General features: G+C 39.9%; 1 protein-coding gene across 3 annotated transcripts in view; it reads left to right on the forward strand.

The window, feature by feature from the left end:
* cadm1a (cell adhesion molecule 1a) overlaps window positions 1-15,144 on the forward strand; it is a 317,402-nt gene that overhangs the window by 264,211 nt on the left and 38,047 nt on the right. For all 3 annotated transcript variants that reach the window (XM_041051345.1, XM_041051347.1, XM_041051346.1), the window contains 2 exons: window positions 2,772-2,868; window positions 8,505-8,677. In XM_041051345.1, the coding sequence (XP_040907279.1) occupies window positions 2,772-2,868; window positions 8,505-8,677 (270 nt within the window). The remainder of the gene's footprint in view (window positions 1-2,771; window positions 2,869-8,504; window positions 8,678-15,144) is intronic.

Below are 15,144 nucleotides of genomic sequence, written 5' to 3' on the forward strand. Positions count from 1 at the left end.
GATGGATAGCCAGACATGTGTTGTTTGTTGCCGAGAAGGTCGGATAGCAGTGTGGAACTTTACTGCTGGCTTTGAAATCATAACTCAGGCCCGATCCCTCTGTCTACAGGCTGATTAAAAATGTAGCGCCGAATTGTGCATTAAGGCCATAAAACTGGGAAAAGAACCAAAATAAATCATATCACAGTCAGAAAAGTGTAATTACACCACTGTGACTCAACAATCAATCGGGTGTGAGGTGACTCAACTTTAGAGGTATTTACTGACAGCATCTAATGTAAGAAAACCTCAACAAAATAACATTTTGGAATAAACAAGCTAGGACATAGTGTAGTGATGTATTGCCAGAAATCCTGATGTAGGCTCTTTGCACTACTGGTGAAACAAATCTTGATGTTTTTAAAAGTTCATGTACATTAAATACTTTATGGTCAAGCACTAACAAACCCTGATATAAAAACAATACATTAGATTGATACAAAGCCACCAAGGCCCCCGGTCATGATTTTCTTACAGTGGGATTATCTACCAATATGTACCTGTTGTTTTTAGCATAAGCAATGGTTCGAAGTTGTAAATCAGAGCAGCACTTCTATTGCATTTGTTCTGTCTCAGTCTTACTTCAGTACACAGCACCGCTGAATTCAATCCCTAACCCGAATGATAGACTGAATAAAACATTAGATTTTTGTCCAGAATAAAGGATCATCTCTCACACCAAGATGAAAAAAAGGCTTTGATAACACCAGCAACAGTCAATGGATTAGGAACAAAAGAAACTCCATGGTTGCAAAGAGTAGTGCAGCAGTGACCGTCAAAGCACTCTGCTGATTTGTCAAAACAACATTCTTACATTTTCTCTCCGGCTGCCTCAACTCTTCTGCAGTGTCTTCTGCAGTGGCAAGAAAAAGGAAGTGAACCCCTTGGAATTATCTGCATTTATGTAAAAATTTGTCTTAAGTTATGGTCAGATCTTCACCTAAGTCACAGTTATGAATAATATAATCTATTTTAACTAATAACACACAAATAATTGTATTGGTCTTGTCCATTTTGAATACATAATTCAAACATTCACAATGTATGTTGGAAACAGTATGTGAACCCCTCGGCTAACAACATGAACAAAAGCCAGTTGGAGTCAGGAGCAGTTAGCAAATCTGGACTCTAGTCAGTTAAACCAGATTAGAGGTGTGTGTATATTTTGAATATGGTGTTCACAATAAGAATCTACTGATGTGAACCATGCCTTACAAAAGAGAGTTCTCAGAAGAGATCGCCAATCTAGAACTGTTGAGTTGCATAAAGCTAGAAAGGGTTACAAAATTACCTCAGGGAGTTTAGATATTCATCATGCCACAGTTAGACAACCCATCTATAAATGGAGCTGATTTAGTTCTGTGGCTACTCACCCTAGAAGTGGGCGTACATCAAGTAGTACATCAATGGAGGTGTTCACATTAGACATCTTAAGACTGTCAGAGCAGTTCTCTGAGGACAAAGACCCAACTTCTTAGTGCACATGATGCAGGTCTGATGTACAGCTACTGAAGCTCTTGTTTGAAGTTTGCGTTGCCAAAGGAGGTTCAACCAGTTGTTAAATCCGAGGGTTCCCTTAAGTTTTCCACCACTGCTCTAAATGTTGCATGGGTGTGTTCAATAAAGAGACAAAAGGTTATACTTGACTGTGTGTTATTAGCTTAAAAACATTGTGTCTGTCTTTACTTGTGACTTGGATGAAGATCATTTTATGACCAGTTAAAGCAGAAAAGCAGGTAATTCCAAAGGGCTCACTTACTTTTTCTGGCCACTCTATTTTGTGTTGCAACTTTATCAGGTAACATCTTTGGGCATACTTTCACTGCACCATATCAATCATTCCCCAAAGCTTTGGCTTGTGTTTTGGTGTTAGGTTGATTTAAAATTCCATCAATAATATGCCCAAGGTAGACCCAGCACAGCTGAAGAGTGATTTGATGCAATGGAAGAGCCGGTTGAGGTGAGGGCAGCAGCAGTGGTCAAATGTTAAGGAAAAATCCTGTAAATGTAGACCAAACAAAGTTTGTGTGGCATAGTTCAGTCATAATAAACATAAAGTTACTTTTCAGAAACATGAACTTGATTTGACCTCCACTGACACTCAAACACAGGTCATGGATGTTGTTCGTGTTGCTGTATTTAATGTTGTTTTTTTTACAGCACAGTTTACTGTGTACTCTGTGTGAAGGAAAACACGGTAAATGCTGGAACTTAATGTAACGGTAACACAAGTCAAGGACAGGTGGTGGACAGAGCTGCAGCCTCAACTGCAGCTCATATGATGGTATCAGTGAGGAGTCAGATCAGCTGATTGGCATCAGCTATGAACCCAGAGCAGCAATGTTGAAGGGAGACTCCTGTGCGCTCACCCACCAGCCTGACCTCTACATCCTTACTGTTTGCTGCAGATTTGTCAAAGATTTGTAGGAGACTGGTTCGTGTTAGAACTGAAGTAAACAACATTTAAACATATTTTGTAGTTTACACAGTGAAATTAATTCCACAGATTCCTCCAAGGCAATGTGGGAACCAAAAAAACATGACAATCTGTTAAAAAGAAAATATGACAGTTTACAAAATTGAAGGTCTAGAATCAATCAGAATCCATAGAACCCATCCATCATTAAGTGCATGGATGTAGAAAGTAGATATTAAAGTGAAAGATAAATCTCTGTCAGTTACATTGTCCCAGCTTTTAATTTTCTGTCTCTGTCTCTCTCTAATCCTTTCAGACAAACCGGAGGTAAAGATTGTGGTGGAATTTCCTCAGGGTCTGACCAGGGAAGGCGAGAACCTGGAGCTGACGTGTCAGGCCAAAGGCAAACCCCAGTACGACACACACACACACACACACACACACACACACACACACACACACACACACACACACACACACACACACACACAACACACAAATTTTAACCAATTAAAAATGGCCACAGGGAGGGAAAGCAAACCTACCTGCTCACAGATGCACATTTATGTATTCATGCACATGTCTTGACAGCATTCCTTGGTGAGTGAATCTGTCTCATTGCATTGGTGTGTGGAACCATGTCTATTACTGTTTTCCTTTTACTGTTGAGAAGAGGTGAACATTGAACATTTGCAGTAGCAAGTGGTGTTGAGTTACATTCAAAGTGAATGTAAATATGTACATGTCACAATTCCAATACTCAGAGATAAAAGATAGAAATCTTTTGACCTCTTACCATTCACTGTTCTGCTCATAGGATGCTAGGAACCTTCACAAACTTTTACTACAATAAAAACTCAAATGAATATGAAAACAAAACCACCATATTTTTGGTCATTTACATCGTTTAAAAAAAATAATCTGGATACTGTGGATGCAACTGGCAGTCAAACAATCCTTTAAAGCCTTGTGTCCAAATTCACTGAAAGGATTCATGGTCAAAAATAGTCTGATGGTTGTCTGGATTTCAGCATGGTAAAAAGGATAGAAATGTAATGTTATTTGCAAAATGAAAAAGTGATTCAGATTCAGTCAATATGCACCATATAACAGAGAAATGCTATGAGAAAAGATTAAAAAAGCACATATCACGGAACCATATTGATATTCACGATAACATTGCAGTCATTTCAGTTCAGACTACCTCACCATCCTTGGGTCAGACTGTACCTTTCAAGTAGAAAAAGCAAATAAGTCCCCCTCTTTGTGGTGAATAGATAATATTAGGCCCTGAAATAAAAGAGAGTGCAGAAAAGCAAAGGGAAAATAAAAACTCTCTGTTCATTTTGACAACTTCAGAGGCAGTTACAGTTTAATTTAAGTAAAAATGCAAGGGTACGGTGTGGTAGTGATCGGGCTGAACAGAACTGTAAAAAAAAAAAAAAAAAATTCTCCACTCTCCCATGAGCTGTGCCTCTGACATTCTTCATAATGTCAGTGCTGAATCATCCTCTGACAACTAAGACACTGACTAAGGTTTTTATTCTGTTTTTGCGGGAAACAGATAATATCAAACTTATTATCACCCAGCTGCTCAGAAAGTATCAGTAGCCTATTCATATTGAAGAGAAAATATTAGTGCTGTCTCTATAGCTGTCTTGAGTCACACTATAGTTGAATGGAAAACTAATGTGTTTTAGTATGTGCCACCACATTCCCAAGTGAAGTTTTTCTTTTGGTTCAGCCTACTGTGAACCTCTGGCATGGTTCATTTATATGTTACTACAGTTACTACTGTTTCAAGTAAAACCATTAACCACTTCTTGATCCTTGTGATCCAGATCAATATCAAAATACTACCAGCCCTCATCAAAGTACTTAGCATAACCTTAGCTCAGCTTTGAACATGGCAGGCCTTTAAAATTTGTTGGACCGCGTTGAAAAATGGGCCAGCCTCAGGGATACTGCTTTAGAATATATTTGTCAAAGAGGTCTTTATTAGTTATTGTTGGTGATGTTGCTTCATCTGTGGACCCTTTGACCTGTGGTGTACCCCAAGGCTCTGTCCTTGGTCCTCTATTGTTTTGTTTTTTTTATTTATACAGTTTCACTAGGTCACTTTATAGGTAAACACAACATTCATTATCATTTATATGCAGATGACATGTCTGATTGGCGGAGGCAAACAACCATGAGGTGTTAATTCTAGTTTTAGAATTAGCAATGAGAACTGACCCTAAGAATGTGAAATACCACCACTCTGTGGAAGAATAGGCCAAGCGTGGTACTTGAAGTTGAGCAGTACAAGATGTGGTTGCAGTCAGCACAGACAGCCCTCTTCACTGGGGGCAGAGATCACTTCTAATTAGGAGATGGAGTTCAGCTGATGGATAAGAGGACTGCCTTGATACAAGTACATGTTGTAGAGAAGAAAGCTGTGTCTACAACTGTGACTAATGTTATAGAAAGCCCTGAGGTCAGACAATTATAAATGACCATTGCTGGATACATAATCACATAATTGAATGGCTGCTTTTTTTCTTGTTCAGGACTTTCAAAGGGGAAATTTGAAACTGGCCTGTAATTATGAAATACATCAGAATTACTGTGTGATATTTTGAGCAGGTGTTTAATTACCACTGCTTTAAAGGTGGAGGGCAGAGCAGAGAGGGGCATTAATAATAGCAGAGTGGGTCCTAATCTCTAGCAGGTACAATTTTAGGAGTACGACGGTTGAATAGGCATGAATAGGATGTTTTTTAGTGAGGAGTGCTAATTTTCTGAAGGCATCTAGGAAAACTGTAAGATTGAGAGAGTATGTTGATGGACTCGTAGCACTGGGTATGCACAGATGAAGTGAATTTTGTGGTACAAGGAGCTCTTCACAAAGAACAGTCCCCTAAGTCATTTTTGCCACCGTGTCAACAATGAATTTACAGTGACCTTTATCTTTGTTAATCAGTTATTTGAAATGTCTGGCTACAGCATCTGAAAGTGCTTGCTTGTCGCTCATTAGGCTATTATTCCACATGTATCATCAGTAAACACAGGTGTTGGTTTGTTTTGATGACAGGTCTTTGTGAAATGAGATGTAATGGAGTGCAAATGAAGCTATTAGGATGAGCAGGGGTGAGGAAAGGTGTGAGAGCTTTAGGCAAGAGACCTGCCGAACTATCCAAACATCAATACAGTCTGTGCTTTTGATTTCAATCTTATTAGTATGTTGACATGGCAGTTCAAATTTGAACAGAACAAAATAATCATCAGATAAACCCGGGGTTATGAATTTTACATTAGAGACAGTAATGTGACCAAGTTTCCAGTTTTTCTTTCTGTAAATTCAAAAAGACCTACTCCATTGAAAACTCATGCTCAGATGTCCTTTTGTAGGCTTGAAAGTTGGCTCTGAAAAGTTTGCAGTTGTAAGACAGCTCTAGTAAGCCTGAATTCACAACAGCTGCAATGGATTTTAAAGGCAACCCAGACAACCACGATCTTTCCCAAACCTTAACCACAGACGGAGGTCAGCACGGAAACCTCAGGCTCTGATGTGATGTGACTTTTGTGCATTTTGTACAGCTGTCATCCACCCCAGCCACCTCCCTGTTACTCTCATGATGTAGTAGCAGTTCGTTCATTCAAAAAAAAAAAAAAAACATTGCCTCTGAACATGGTCCTGTCAGCAGTTACATTTGTCACCACAACATAACTGGGAAAACAAGTCAGTAATATATGAAGAGACTTTCTGGGAGACAGGGTTTTTCAGAGCTGCCTTCCAACCCTACAGAGTTGAGGTGTCTGAAATTCAACACAGGTTTTTCAGGGAAGCATTCCATTAAGGGGATTAGTGGCATGAGTAATTAGTGATGATTAGAGGTTAATTTTGAAATTTTAATTGCAAAATTGAATTTTTTTTTTCTGTTGAGGTCTGAATGTGAGTGTCTGTGCTTAAGCCAACAAGTTTTGTCTGAGCAAGCAGAAACACAAGTAACCGTAATCCATTTAGGACAATGTGGATTCAGCTTTTGCATCCACAATCTATAAAGATTACTGTGTCACGTTGTTTCTGTGCTACACAAAGGCAACAGGACTTGCTTGAGGTTCTTGAAAATGTTTCACCTCTCATCCAAAAGGTTTCTTCAGTTCTCAGACCCCTTTGGATGAGAGGTGAAACATTTGGACACCTGGATGTCTCAGATTATTCACCATCTTTGCTTTTTTGTACAGTCATTTATTTACCTGAGTTGTTGTGTGCCCGTACAGTGCCGTCACCTTCGTGTTTACCTATGCAGGCAGCTCTGAGCCCTGTTTCATTATGGGTGGGGCCACATAATGCTGGACTTTGACTTGGCCTTAAACTTGACCCAAACTTAATCCTAATCCAAAATGTAATCTCACACTGTCCTCAGTTTGCAGGAAATGATCTCATGATGAGGGTCTAAAACTCTATAGGATTCTCTGAAGGGAAGAAGTACAAGACCATGCAAACACACACAGACACACACACACACACAGAACCAAATACTCTGTACTTCTGAGTTCCTCTCCCACCCCCCCACAGTTTTCATACTTGGCATAGAGACAAGCACACTACCCGTATTCATTTTATAAAGATGAAAACACAATCAATACAGTGAGCCGGGAATTGGAAGTCATTTTCATTAGAGCTGCTGAGAGTTGTGCAGTCATTACCAGCAGATAGCACAGGGGGCCCCGGCTGCAGGCAGCCATTTGTATTCTAGACGCCTGCCCTTCTTCTCTCCTTGCAGCCCCATCTTACCTCTTTCGTCTATCTCTGTCTATCTTCCTTCTCCGGATTCACTTTTCCCTTCTCACAACATCCCATCCACCTATAGAAGCTACTTTTTTCTAGGTCATGTCTCTCGTACCATCTCTGGAAAAGACCTATGTTTATTATTTATTTACATTTCATTTCATCTGGAGAACACTTGCAATAGACACGGCACTCTCTCTTTTGAGCGGTCCACCACAGCTATTAAACACACTTGTGGTTTGTTTGTTTGTTTTTGCTATTGAGCTCCAACTGCTGTTTCATATTTTATCTTCCTGGATTTTTCGCCTCATCTTTTTTTTTTTCCTCTCCTATTTGCTTCCTCCCTCCACACCAAATGTTTTCAAATGGAGGGAAACAAGTTAAAACACCACAACAAAATGCAACAAGAGAGACCATCAGCACAGGCTCAGGGGAAATAACAGTAGCTGGCAGTGGCCATTGGAAGTTGCAGCAGCAAAATAGAGGCGTTTTGTCTTCTTCTTTTCTCTTCACCCTGTGTGACTCTGGGCGCTCTGAGCTCATTGTCATAAAAATGGAATCTGTCACCCCACTATAAACCTCAGTCAAGGTACAAAAAAGAACAAATACAGAAGCTTGGTAGGCGCCCACCTACACAGCAACACTCATAAGTATACAAGCGCAGAAAGCCTGTAATTTCAAGACAAAGCTGCCATACAGTTATTGTTGCTTTTAACTCAAGCACAAAGGGAAGGGTGTCATTTTATTATGTCTTGTTTTTTTTATGTCCTACCTCTCCTTGATTTGACTTTTTTTTTTCAAGTAAACAGCTGCAAGAAAGTTTATTACAAAAAAAAAAAAGTAGGGGAATTTATTTAGGTGAAGGGCAGACTGTTGTCTTTGGAGAACTAGTAATCTGTCAGCAAAAGTGGGGAAAGTGTTGTCATGTAATGGACCCTCAAATTGATGTGTACTGTGTTAAGGGAATAGGCCCCCACTTAATAAGGATGGTATGATATTAAAATTGCCTTTGGATATAATACTGATAGAGAAAATGATGGTGTTGGACAAATGTAGCATGTTTAGACTCCAGTAGAGAACGGGTCTAAAAATAACAAAAATGATCCATGTGTTGTTTATCCTATATTTCATCTAACAATTTGTAGTTTTGAGTGTAATGAACATTGCATCTGTTAAGGGCCGCTAACAGTTAGAGCTTTAGGATCACATCATCTATCACTCCTTCCTCCTTCCCCCTGAGATCTCACTGCTGCTCTGGTTTTCTACTCTTCTCAGGCCACAACGGGTGAACTGGGTGAAAGTGGATGATGATGTGCCATCCCACGCCGTCATCTCCGGTGGGGATCTTTACATTGAAAATCTCAACAAGTCCTACAACGGAACCTACCGCTGTGTGGCATCCAATTCAGTGGGGGAGGCTTACGACGACTACATCCTCTATGTCTATGGTACGACAGTCTCACACACACCCTCTGATACATATTTACCTCTCTTTCTACCTGTATCTCTATCCTGCTCGTCTTTCTCTCTCATTTAGTTTTTCACCCTTTCCTTCTTTCCTATAGATGTATACTCTTTTATATCTAGGGTCACTTCCTTTTACTCAGTTAATGACACATTCCAGTGTTTAAAAATCTAATCTGCCCCCCATGTGTAGAAGTTTTCACGTTTCATCTCAGTTCACTTTTTACTGAGCAATACGTCCAAGCATGTTTTACAGCACATTTAATGCCATTTATGGCACACCAAGTTTTTTTTGGAAGATTGTCCCATGAATTCTGACACCAGAATTATTTAAATGTAGACTGATGAGAGGTTTACAGGACTGGAGAGCTGTTAGCACTGGTGCTCACTGCTAACACCTGTAGCATACTAAACGCTCCGTAATCCAAAGTATGCAGCCTGACTTTTAAATCAGGACTCTGTTTCAGTGCAGGTGCAGTGTACCCTTAATCCCTGCCTGTTTCCAACTGCATTATGAATGTGACCAATACCAAAAGCTTGTCACTACACTCTGTCCACGTGGCTGTGATGTCTTCCCTGCACTGTGATTGAGAAAAATGAGGTCCTAAGGCTGCATTAAGACCAACATTGGAAAAAAATGCAGGGAAACTGTTGAGAAGTTGAGGGTAGTTGGTGAAGGGAGACTGTGAGTGAAAAATTACTTTGCAGCAAATGCATACAGTATGTGGTGAGTTATAAAAGTAAACCGGACCACATCAGCTCCACTGAGTCATTGGATTCCGTTTTTAATATATGGATCCATTGGGCACTTGCTAGTTTTATTACATGCTGATGTAAGTCAGGTCAAGTCGAGCCAATTTTATGCATTTAGCTCAAAATTATAAATCACAAATTTGCCTCAAAGAGCTTTACAATCAATACAGCATAAAACTCCTTCTATCCTTAGACCCTTGATTCAGATAAGGAAGAAAAATGTTCTGCTTACCACTGGCAGTGTATACCAGTATTTTTTTTTTTTTTTGTATTATTTTTTTTTGCATGGACCAAAGTGGAAACCCAGCTGGTGATTAATATATGAGAGTGTTGTGTATGTTCTGTTGATCAGTGGGGCTCCCTCCAAAAAAAATTGGACTAATCTTTTAACCTTCTTCCACCTACTTCTGCCAGATTTCTTTATTGCTGCAGCTTTCATGTTGACCTAGCATCCTCCTCCCTTTCTCGATGGAATTCTCTCATCCTCATAAGCACTATCTCAATATGCTTTTATACTATCGATACCAATAACATTTTTGCCCTGAGCAGGGCATTAGACTCTAATGTGCTCATTTTCCCTGGCCGAAATTACTTCACTATCACTTTTGGTAGACCCAGAGCCCACAGAGAAATTATTTGGCTGCTATTGTCAGAGGGAATTAGCAGAGTGAAAAGAGTACTTTTTACGTGGGGGGGAAAAGGGATGCTCAATGCCTAACGGACACCTGCTGAATGGATGTTATTTACAGCAGAGAGCGTTGATGTGCTAATGATGAGTGCAATAAAACAACCGAGGTACTGTCGCAGATCAGGAAACAGCTTACTGCCACCTGCTATATTACAGCTGTTAGTTTAAAATAACAGCACAGTGTCAGTGTCTCTGTGTCTATACTCTGGTTTAGTCTTTGTAAGAATCAGTTTGACACATAGATCATTGTGCTGAAGACACGTTAAAGTACCTGATAGATAAGAAATGAACTGCAAAAAATACATCATTTTATTACTTAATACTCTCAAATCTAATCTAAAGTGAGATAACACTTGTTGCATATTGATAGCCCTTACTTGGAAACATAGTCTACCAGATATAAAGTATAGTATAATTATGTTAGAATCCAGGAATATTTGCGAGGGATTTTCTTAAATAAGTATTGGATATCTGAAGTCTGATCTCTTTCTGATGCTTTGTTAATTTTAAGCCATTGTGCTGCGTGTATAACAAGCTGTCACAGTTTTTCCACTGAGACATTTTGCAGGCACACTGATCCTCTAAAGTGCTGCTGACAACAGCAATTGTACTTCAGTCTTTCATTCATGCTGGGGCTGAAGACAAGCTGTCCAAATCCTGTCCAAACCATCCTGTCACAACAGGTCTACACTGACAACCTCTCTCCACAGATATTAGACAAAATAGCCACAGGACATTACACATTATATTGTAGGGAACCAGGAAAACTCTAATCCCGGTGATATGTTTTAATGCAGAGGTACTTCAAGCTATTTGTGCATTTCACAGCTGTAAAATGTGCAAAACAAAAAAGAAATTGGATTTTATCTTACACTGGGTTTCAGGGCAAAAGAAAAAAAACTCATGGTGACTTCCCAATTCATGTCATTTACATCTATCATGTATCTAACAACATCTAACAAGTTCCTTAATAATTTCATTATTTTCACTTTTTTTTAGCATTAGCTGGTCAACATATTTGTATTCTGTAGTTACTTAATACCTACCTAATGGTTATTGCACTGAACATAACGCAACAGTCCAAAGATGTTAGGGTGTTAGGGGACACAGTTGAGTGTCATCTTTAGAGTGTTTATTAAATCAGGGGAAGAATGAATCCTCTCATCCCACAGTTTGGCTCTGATCTAAACAGATCATGGATGTATAATGAGAACTGACTCCAGAATGGTTCCCAATAATTCCACTTAAAATTGCTAATCTAGTACATGAGCCAAATAAATGTTCTCTCTTGATAGATAATTGGTTTTAGGGTTCGGGTTAGAATTAGGTTTAGGTTAGGTTTAGGGTGAGGGTTGGGGTTTGGCATTCAGTCATGATGGTTGGGGTCAGGGTAAGGGGTGAGGGAATGCATATGTCAATGACTGGTCCCCATGAACATAGTAAAACAGTGGTGTGTGTGTGTCTGTCTGTGTGTTAATGCAAAAATGTGTTTGAAATCAGATCAATTACAGCACACGTTAAAAACATCAATAAGTGCAGCCCTTCAAGCTAACTTACTGCTCACAGTTGCATGATCCATAAAGCACAACTTTGCATGAAGTATGAATTTTCTGCCAATTGTAGAGGGCTTTTTGTGCGTCTGTCTCCCCAGGCCTAAACGAAAAAAAACACATGGTGTGGGCTGCAAGTTTCCCCTCTCTCATCCACCCACACATCCCCCCACGGTGATAGAGACACAAAGATAAACACCATAATGCAACACGTGGGCAACTAAAAGCCTTGCACCAAAAAAAAAACAGCCACCATTAAAACCACAGAAGGCCTCCGTCCTTTCAGAGGTAGTCTTTTGATGACTTTGACGTGTCCATGCTCCCCACTCCCCGCCCCACCCCACTAATAATGCCTACTGTAATTCAACAAAAAATCGTGCCGGACCTTCGACTTGCTAATGGGAAGACAGGATGTTGTTGCTGAACTGTCAGGAGCTGATTCTCGCATTATGTTCCTGACCTCCCTCCACCACACACACACACACACAGATATACTCACAGACCACATCCTGGCTCCTACACTACCACCACCATGAACGCATCTATGCACCTGAGGGGTGGGGGGGTTCACCATGTACACTCTTGTACACTTGTAACATAAAACATCTCCTTACAACAAAATATTAGAGTGGTCAAGTGAGTCAGACATACTCAGAAAGAAGCCGAGCGCAGTGTGACCTGCTTTCAGTCTCCAGAATTTGGTTTCCACACTTGGGTCCGTGTCACAAACCTTGGTTCTTTTGAAATAAGTCAGTGTGAGCATGAATGATCCAGATCTACAATATACGGTATAAAAGGTGTCCTATTTACTCTTGACCAAATGACCCAAGCACCCTTGAACTATCTGAAGTGAATTAAGAGGTTCATGATGAATTTAAAAAAAACAACACCACATATTTTAGGCCTAAAAAGTTAACCACAATACCTCCAGGCTGTTTTAGAAAGGTAGATGTGGATCAAATGCAGTGAGTATGGAGGGATAGACTCTAATAATGATAAATGGAAAAAGTCCCAACAGTCAAAAAAGTGTCAGTGATCAAACATTTCAAATAAATAAATAAAATATACCGTGTTTCAGAATGTACAGCAATGCAGCAAAAAACTATAGTGAAAAAAAGTTTACTTTTAATTTGGAAAAGACATTAAATCTTAACAGCCACGACGTCAACACAAGTTCCCAAACTGTACATTAGAGCCCTCTAACTTAATGATAAAGTCTGCATGGCACCTCAACCCCCAACAATCCCCCTGCTTGACAGCCAGAATAAATGCAGCCGCGGCCAGCATCTTCTCTAATACATCCGATTCCCGAGTATTGTGACCCTAAGTGATGGAGAGCACTGTGAGCCCGGCTGACACTAACAATGTTAACAGCAAAAAGAATGCAGTCTGTACTGCTCTAACTCTCACTGCTGCTCTTACTTCACAGGGTAAGAAAACACGGCCATCAGGGTTTTCCTCTCACAGTTGAGTGAGACCCAGCGCCGAGGGGTTTTAAGTTGTTTACAGGCTGCCGCTTACCCAATAACTGAGTTCTCTTCGTCCCTGCTCCTTCACCAGCGCAGGCTTTTATTGCACACCAGCAGCATGTTTAGCGACCCTGTTGCTCTCAGTCATCTTCCGTCTTACTTTTCACTTCTTCTCCATTAAAACACATGGGAGTTTCTTCAGAAATCACAGTTAGCTCTTTAAGTGGCATCCAACTTGTCTTGTGGAGGTGCAAAGTGTCCTGAAATATCTCATTTGTAAGTGCTCCAAGTTTGCTGAAATTGCACTTGAGTGCAAGTGAAATTGCTGGCGTATAATGTTACAGAGAGGAAAAGTAATTCATCACCTCCAAAAACAAAATTTGAAGGAGGTTTTGAATCCTGTCTGTGTTATTAAGACATTTCAAACTCTTGGATTTTTCAGTTCAGTTTTTTTCCATGCCAAAATGCATTTAACCATTTTTTTGTTTTTTTACGTGCAATAGTTCAGGTTTCTGATAAGTGGAGATTCCAAAATAACCCAAAATGGAGAAAATATTGTGGCTTAGTCCAAGTCGATAGCTTCAAAGCTGAAAGCCTGGTTACATTTATTCTTTAACTTGAGCTATGTTTCGAGGCCTAACAGGTCTGAGATACACTTGAAGCTCGACTGTAACTCGCTTTGACAGAAACCAACAGATGGAAAAATCTGTTTCATCCAAACAGGTATCTAATTAAGAACGACCAGAATCTGAGCATTTGAAGCACCTGTTCTTTGATATTGTTGTGTTGTATTTACTCCTGTTTCAGGTCTTTCATAACTTCTCTCTGGAAAGATAAAATCAAAGGCAAGAGTTAAAAGAGGCACAATAGGCCAATATTGTATGCTCTCTCACAATGTTAGCATCCACAAATGTCACTTCAAGTCAATTTCAAGTTTATATGTAAAGCCCTTAATCACAGTAAGCGTGTCAGGCCTTCGCTGGTTCAGATTAGACAGGGAATAAGGAAAGCGCCTTAGGATGGCAAGGGAAAACTTACAGGAAAAATGGGAGAAACCTTCTGAAGGATCAAATATACTGTAGGTATAAGAGACACTAAATGGATAGTATGACAGAGCAGCAAATCAATGATACAGTTAGGCGGTGCAGCAAGTCAGAAAAGAAAACCACAGAAATGGAAAAGTGAAAAATGGAAAAAAAAAACTTACTGATGAGGTCACAGCATTACACAAGGCAGAATCTAACAAGCTCAGCACCTGCACTAATATGAAGAGTGCTTACATCCATTGCCGGGCAGAAAATCGCACTGGTACTGGCACTGAAATGTAAAATATGTTATAAGTAAAGGAGGAAAAGTGAAGCTCAGACATCTACAAAAGGCAAAAATGTCTGTTTTCTTCTCTCGACATGAAGACTTTGGTAGAAAAAGGTTGTTTTGGTTTGTTCATTCCCGCTCACATTTAGCATTTAAATTTTAAACTGATGGCCTTAAACTAAAACGACAAATATCTGGTTTAAAGAAAATCAGTATTCACTCTGTATCAGAAGCACATGATAGTCTGAGATCATCACCATTTTTCATTTGCTTAAATGTGTAATACTACTAACCTACTACTGTACACTAAGCTAACCATACTTAAAGGCTGTGGCATCTGGGCGCAGGGTTCAGGGGGCAGGATAGAAACGTCATCAACGCGTCCACTCGCTCGCTATGAATTCTCTGGACAATGACCAGCTCTATTCACGCACTGGTTCAGTTGGACATTTCACAGACTTTGTGGTAGGGAGCTGGGGGGTAAAGTTCGTTCTAATGCCCGGTCCGACTGTTTCGGACGTTTGCGTTCTCACATACAGCTCCTCCGGGCAATGTCTAGATAAATTCAGGGTTGCAATGCAAGTGTGAAAGCAGCTACTGATTCATAAACCTCATCAGTAAACAAGGCCCGGTGACTCAGCGGGAGGAAAAACACATTCTGCCTGTCACATTTGAAA

The sequence above is a fragment of the Toxotes jaculatrix genome, chromosome 12, assembly GCF_017976425.1.
Source record: "Toxotes jaculatrix isolate fToxJac2 chromosome 12, fToxJac2.pri, whole genome shotgun sequence".
Lineage (NCBI taxonomy): Eukaryota > Metazoa > Chordata > Actinopteri > Toxotidae > Toxotes > Toxotes jaculatrix.